This window comes from Procambarus clarkii, chromosome 73, assembly GCF_040958095.1.
Source record: "Procambarus clarkii isolate CNS0578487 chromosome 73, FALCON_Pclarkii_2.0, whole genome shotgun sequence".
Classification (NCBI taxonomy): Eukaryota; Metazoa; Arthropoda; class Malacostraca; order Decapoda; family Cambaridae; genus Procambarus; species Procambarus clarkii.
In genome coordinates, this window is record NC_091222.1 from 29,644,167 (window position 1) to 29,652,026 (window position 7,860).

General features: G+C 45.8%; 1 protein-coding gene across 1 annotated transcript in view; it reads left to right on the forward strand.

Annotated features, from left to right (window-relative positions):
- Window positions 1-2,118, forward strand: part of LOC138356700 (mucin-17-like) — a 42,468-nt gene extending 40,350 nt beyond the window's left edge. The window contains exons 16-17 of the mRNA XM_069312898.1: window positions 1,373-1,602; window positions 1,861-2,118. Coding sequence (XP_069168999.1) covers window positions 1,373-1,602; window positions 1,861-2,118 — 488 coding nt within the window. The remainder of the gene's footprint in view (window positions 1-1,372; window positions 1,603-1,860) is intronic.
- Window positions 2,119-7,860: the final 5,742 nt, after the last annotated feature.

Below are 7,860 nucleotides of genomic sequence, written 5' to 3' on the forward strand. Positions count from 1 at the left end.
AGCTGTTCGGCTATTAGAGAAAACGAAAATTTCATGGTAAACATTTGTAAACTATTCCCAAGTTGATCGGATAATAGTTTTTTTTTTTTTGAGATATATACAAGAGTTGTTACATTCATGTACAGCCACTAGTACGCGTAGCGTTTCGGGCAGGTCCCTGGAATACGATCCCCTGCCGCGAAGAATCGTTTTTTCATCCAAGTACACATTTTACTGTTGCGTTAAACAGAGGCTACAGTTAAGGAATTGCGCCCAGTAAATCCTCCCCGGCCAGGATACGAACCCATGACATTGCGCTCGCGGAACGCCAGGCGAGTGTCTTACCACTACACCACGGAGACTGTAAATGGATTTTATACAAATATTTTTGCTCGTGACTCCCGAGAGGGGCACGCGTGCGGTGTGATTAATAATATTGGTGACAACGACGGTCTGCAGGAATGAGCCAAAGTGTTTAAAAACTGCAGGGGGGTTTGGGCAAAATATGACCCATCGTCGTTTTCAGTAATTGGCATATTTTCGGTATGAAAAGTCGTAATTTGAAACTGAAAATAGGTGCAGAGAGTCAGAATTCGGCTCAAAAATCACGCTCAGGAGTCAAATTTCCGACATTTCAGACATTTTAAAAACTGCAGGGGGTTTGGGCAAAATATGACCCATCGCCGTTTACAGTAATTGGCATATTTTCGGTATGAAACGTCGTAATTTGAAACTGAAAATAGGTGCAGAGAGTCAGAATTCGGCTCAAAAATCACGCTCAGGAGTCAAATTTCCGACATTTCAGACATTTTAAATAACACTTTCGCGCTCTCCGCGTTCAAAAAAAAATCATACCCCAGATGCTTTCAGCGCTTCGCGCGCCTATGCGGTAAGACCGAAAAAGTGAACACTTTTTTGACTGTCCTGACAAAAATTGAAGGCGCACGTATTTAACTTTGGTATCACTGTGTTCGCAATAAAATTGTCTATAAGAACATATCTATAAAATGCCGCCAAAGCATAAGGATTATCAACACCAAATAAAAAACTATTCAGATCACTAGCCGAGAGCGCCAAACAGCAACAAAATGTTTCCACTCTCTTAATAGTTGCGAAGCCTACAGTTGTCCTACATCGCTAATTGTGGTATCATTGGAATCGCAATAAAATTCTCTACACGGACATATGCATATAAATATAGATTCAATGTCGTAGCCCACCCATGCGAGCGGCGCACAACTAAACTACTGGACCAGCAGCTCCCGCGCCAGCCACTCAAGGTCACAGACAACACCTCTCAACCCAGCCAGCCAGCCGTCCTCACTCACGCCGCCAGCAGCCACCCCTGATAGCACTGTTGCAGCCCTGATACACTTCGCAACGGCGCTCTCAGGTGGAGATCTCAGACTACGATATGAAATACTCAAGGAACTATACAAGGAGAACAACCTACCACCGTTTGTGATACCAGAGGCCATGTTCACCTGCTCTACTACAACAGAGGCCAACCCTACACCAGCCACTCCTGCAAACCCGACTACGGCAAACGACAGCACTCCGACGGCTTCTCAACCGATCTCAACATCTGCTGAACCATCAACTGTCATCGCACCTGAACCCAAAGTGACTACCAGCATAGCAGCCCCGAAATTGTTCAACCCATACACTACTGTCGAAGAAATTTGTCGAAGTTTTGTCGTTTTGTCGTTTTGTCGTTTTGAGTTTTGTCGAAGAAAACGCTGACCCAAGAATGCAAGAATTTCATGTACCACTGAGGGACCCAGTATATGGAAACGAGGAGGGCGACGGCTTCGAATTGTCAGAATACGACCAAGAATCGATCTACCCAGTAAGCCTAGAAGGTCTGCAATCCCCACGCAGATTCCTGATTCACGACCCCAAGGACACAGAAGAACCATTGTCAATCCTGGACGTGGAAGCAGGAACAATAACGAAGAAACACAGAAACGGCGAGGAAACTGTTACCAGGGTAGTAACACACATGAAAACCCTGATGTGCAACAGCGTATGGCGAGCAGCAAGAGAAGACTTGAACGAATATGTGAAAGCGACAAGACCCACACCTTCACCAAGCACGCCAACAGACCAAACTCCACGCAAAAGAACAAAGAAAAATAACCAGCCTAGCTTCAGCACCAGATTCGCCCGAAGGTAGCCGCCTTCACCCCCCCCTCTTTAGGGGTATAGGGACCTAATTTTGCTCGTTTTGAGGTGGTGGAACCCCTGCAAGCTTCGAAGCAGACCAACGTGCAACACAGAAGACGAAAGACTCCAGCTTCAAAGAAGAAAGAAGACTTCAGCTTCAAAGAAGAAAGAAGACTTCAACTCCTAAGAAGAAAGAAGACTCCACACATCATGAGGAAAGAAGACCTCACACCGCCGCCCCTCCCTCGGGACCCTGCCCGCCAAGCCTAAGCCGACCAGGTGTTCAAGTAGCCTCATATTCAGCCGCGCAGCTGGGTCTAGCCCTGGCTCTATCTCTACAACTACCGACGTTTCCTCTCACCCAAGCTATTCTTCACTTATACTCACTTCAAAGCTCACCCGAAGGGTATCTTGTCCTATATTTAATTCGATTCGAGCCCACCCAAAACAGTGTGGGAAGTGGCCGAAGTGTTACCCGCGGCGGCATATCGGCGAAACTCGCTTTGAAAAGTGTATATTCAATTCACTGTCCTGACATTATTTGTCGATGTATGTATTTCATTTTTGTACCAATGTACTCGCAATAGAATGTTCTATAAGAACGTAGGTATTAAAGGTCACATAAGGATGCGTTCGACCGGCAACATTTATAAAAACTACGTCGATTATACTCGTCGTGTCAATAATACAATTGTTTTACCACGATGATTCACTGCCACGCCGTTTTCTTTAATAAGCTGTTCGGCTATTAGAGAAAACGAAAATTTCTTGGTAAACATTTGTAAACTATTCCCAAGTTGATCGGATAATAGTTTTTTTTTTTTTGAGATATATACAAGAGTTGTTACATTCATGTACAGCCACTAGTACGCGTAGCGTTTCGGGCAGGTCCCTGGAATACGATCCCCTGCCGCGAAGAATCGTTTTTTCATCCAAGTACACATTTTACTGTTGCGTTAAACAGAGGCTACAGTTAAGGAATTGCGCCCAGTAAATCCTCCCCGGCCAGGATACGAACCCATGACATTGCGCTCGCGGAACGCCAGGCGAGTGTCTTACCACTACACCACGGAGACTGTAAATGGATTTTATACAAATATTTTTGCTCGTGACTCCCGAGAGGGGCACGCGTGCGGTGTGATTAATAATATTGGTGACAACGACGGTCTGCAGGAATGAGCCAAAGTGTTTAAAAACTGCAGGGGGGTTTGGGCAAAATATGACCCATCGTCGTTTTCAGTAATTGGCATATTTTCGGTATGAAAAGTCGTAATTTGAAACTGAAAATAGGTGCAGAGAGTCAGAATTCGGCTCAAAAATAATCACGCTCAGGAGTCAAATTTCCGACATTTCAGACATTTTAAAAACTGCAGGGGGGTTTGGGCAAAATATGACCCATCGCCGTTTACAGTAATTGACATATTTTCGGTATGAAACGTCGTAATTTGAAACTGAAAATAGGTGCAGAGAGTCAGAATTCGGCTCAAAAATCACGCTCAGGAGTCAAATTTCCGACATTTCAGACATTTTAAATAACACTTTCGCGCTCTCCGCGTTCAAAAAAAAATCATACCCCAGATGCTTTCGGCGCTTCGCGCGCCTATGCGGTAAGACCGAAAAAGTGTACACTTTTTTGACTGTCCTGACAAAAATTGAAGGCGCACGTATTTAACTTTGGTATCACTGTGTTCGCAATAAAATTGTCTATAAGAACATATCTATAAAATGCCGCCAAAGCATAAGGATTATCAACACCAAATAAAAAACTATTCAGATCACTAGCCGAGAGCGCCAAACAGCAACAAAATGTTTCCACTCTCTTAATAGTTGCGAAGCCTACAGTTGTCCTACATCGCTAATTGTGGTATCATTGGAATCGCAATAAAATTCTCTACACGGACATATGCATATAAATATAGATTCAATGTCGTAGCCCACCCATGCGAGCGGCGCACAACTAAACTACTGGACCAGCAGCTCCCGGGCCAGCCACTCAAGGTCACAGACAACACCTCTCAACCCAGCCAGCCAGCCGTCCTCACTCACGCCGCCAGCAGCCACCCCTGATAGCACTGTTGCAGCCCTGATACACTTCGCAACGGCGCTCTCAGGTGGAGATCTCAGACTACGATATGAAATACTCAAGGAACTATACAAGGAGAACAACCTACCACCGTTTGTGATACCAGAGGCCATGTTCACCTGCTCTACTACAACAGAGGCCAACCCTACACCAGCCACTCCTGCAAACCCGACTACGGCAAACGACAGCACTCCGACGGCTTCTCAACCGATCTCAACATCTGCTGAACCATCAACTGTCATCGCACCTGAACCCAAAGTGACTACCAGCATAGCAGCCCCGAAATTGTTCAACCCATACACTACTGTCATGAGTTTTGTCGAAGAAAACGCTGACCCAAGAATGCAAGAATTTCATGTACCACTGAGGGACCCAGTATATGGAAACGAGGAGGGCGACGGCTTCGAATTGTCAGAATACGACCAAGAATCGATCTACCCAGTAAGCCTAGAAGGTCTGCAATCCCCACGCAGATTCCTGATTCACGACCCCAAGGACACAGAAGAACCATTGTCAATCCTGGACGTGGAAGCAGGAACAATAACGAAGAAACACAGAAACGGCGAGGAAACTGTTACCAGGGTAGTAACACACATGAAAACCCTGATGTGCAACAGCGTATGGCGAGCAGCAAGAGAAGACTTGAACGAATATGTGAAAGCGACAAGACCCACACCTTCACCAAGCACGCCAACAGACCAAACTCCACGCAAAAGAACAAAGAAAAATAACCAGCCTAGCTTCAGCACCAGATTCGCCCGAAGGTAGCCGCCTTCACCCCCCCCTCTTTAGGGGTATAGGGACCTTAATTTTGCTCGTTTTGAGGTGGTGGAACCCCTGCAAGCTTCGAAGCAGACCAACGTGCAACACAGAAGACGGAAGACTCCAGCTTCAAAGAAGAAAGAAGACTTCAGCTTCAAAGAAGAAAGAAGACTTCAACTCCTAAGAAGAAAGAAGACTCCACACATCATGAGGAAAGAAGACCTCACACCGCCGCCCCTCCCTCGGGACCCTGCCCGCCAAGCCTAAGCCGACCAGGTGTTCAAGTAGCCTCATATTCAGCCGCGCAGCTGGGTCTAGCCCTGGCTCTATCTCTACAACTACCGACGTTTCCTCTCACCCAAGCTATTCTTCACTTATACTCACTTCAAAGCTCACCCGAAGGGTATCTTGTCCTATATTTAATTCGATTCGAGCCCACCCAAAACAGTGTGGGAAGTGGCCGAAGTGTTACCCGCGGCGGCATATCGGCGAAACTCGCTTTGAAAAGTGTATATTCAATTCACTGTCCTGACATTATTTGTCGATGTATGTATTTCATTTTTGTACCAATGTACTCGCAATAGAATGTTCTATAAGAACGTAGGTATTAAAGGTCACATAAGGATGCGTTCGACCGGCAACATTTATAAAAACTACGTCGATTATACTCGTCGTGTCAATAATACAATTGTTTTACCACGATGATTCACTGCCACGCCGTTTTCTTTAATAAGCTGTTCGGCTATTAGAGAAAACGGAAATTTCATGGTAAACATTTGTAAACTATTCCCAAGTTGATCGGATAATAGTTTTTTTTTTTTGAGATATATACAAGAGTTGTTACATTCATGTACAGCCACTAGTACGCGTAGCGTTTCGGGCAGGTCCCTGGAATACGATCCCCTGCCGCGAAGAATCGTTTTTTCATCCAAGTACACATTTTACTGTTGCGTTAAACAGAGGCTACAGTTAAGGAATTGCGCCCAGTAAATCCTCCCCGGCCAGGATACGAACCCATGACATAGCGCTCGCGGAACGCCAGGCGAGTGTCTTTCCACTACACCACGGAGACTGTAAATGGATTTTATACAAATATTTTTGCTCGTGACTCCCGAGAGGGGCACGCGTGCGGTGTGATTAATAATATTGGTGACAACGACGGTCTGCAGGAATGCGCCAAAGTGTTTAAAAACTGCAGGGGGGTTTGGGCAAAATATGACCCATCGTCGTTTTCAGTAATTGGCATATTTTCGGTATGAAAAGTCGTAATTTGAAACTGAAAATAGGTACAGAGAGTCAGAATTCGGCTCAAAAATCACGCTCAGGAGTCAAATTTCCGACATTTCAGACATTTTAAAAACTGCAGGGGGGTTTGGGCAAAATATGACCCATCGCCGTTTACAGTAATTGGCATATTTTCGGTATGAAACGTCGTAATTTGAAACTGAAAATAGGTGCAGAGAGTCAGAATTCGGCTCAAAAATCACGCTCAGGAGTCAAATTTCCGACATTTCAGACATTTTAAATAACACTTTCGCGCTCTCAGCGTTCAAAAAAAATCATACCCCAGATGCTTTCGGCGCTTCGCGCGCCTATGCGTTAAGACCGAAAAAGTGTACACTTTTTTGACTGTCCTGACAATAATTGAAGGCGCACGTATTTAACTTTGGTATCACTGTGTTCGCAATAAAATTGTCTATAAGAACATATCTATAAAATGCCGCCAAAGCATAAGGATTATCAACACCAAATAAAAAACTATTCAGATCACTAGCCGAGAGCGCCAAACAGCAACAAAATGTTTCCACTCTCTTAATAGTTGCGAAGCCTACAGTTGTCCTACATCGCTAATTGTGGTATCATTGGAATCGCAATAAAATTCTCTACACGGACATATGCATATAAATATAGATTCAATGTCGTAGCCCACCCATGCGAGCGGCGCACAACTAAACTACTGGACCAGCAGCTCCCGCGCCAGCCACTCAAGGTCACAGACAACACCTCTCAACCCAGCCAGCCAGCCGTCCTCACTCACGCCGCCAGCAGCCACCCCTGATAGCACTGTTGCAGCCCTGATACACTTCGCAACGGCGCTCTCAGGTGGAGATCTCAGACTACGATATGAAATACTCAAGGAACTATACAAGGAGAACAACCTACCACCGTTTGTGATACCAGAGGCCATGTTCACCTGCTCTACTACAACAGAGGCCAACCCTACACCAGCCACTCCTGCAAACCCGACTACGGCAAACGACAGCACTCCGACGGCTTCTCAACCGATCTCAACATCTGCTGAACCATCAACTGTCATCGCACCTGAACCCAAAGTGACTACCAGCATAGCAGCCCCGAAATTGTTCAACCCATACACTACTGTCATGAGTTTTGTCGAAGAAAACGCTGACCCAAGAATGCAAGAATTTCATGTACCACTGAGGGACCCAGTATATGGAAACGAGGAGGGCGACGGCTTCGAATTGTCAGAATACGACCAAGAATCGATCTACCCAGTAAGCCTAGAAGGTCTGCAATCCCCACGCAGATTCCTGATTCACGACCCCAAGGACACAGAAGAACCATTGTCAATCCTGGACGTGGAAGCAGGAACAATAACGAAGAAACACAGAAACGGCGAGGAAACTGTTACCAGGGTAGTAACACACATGAAAACCCTGATGTGCAACAGCGTATGGCGAGCAGCAAGAGAAGACTTGAACGAATATGTGAAAGCGACAAGACCCACACCTTCACCAAGCACGCCAACAGACCAAACTCCACGCAAAAGAACAAAGAAAAATAACCAGCCTAGCTTCAGCACCAGATTCGCCCGAAGGTAGCCGCCTTCACCCCCCCCCTCTTTAGGG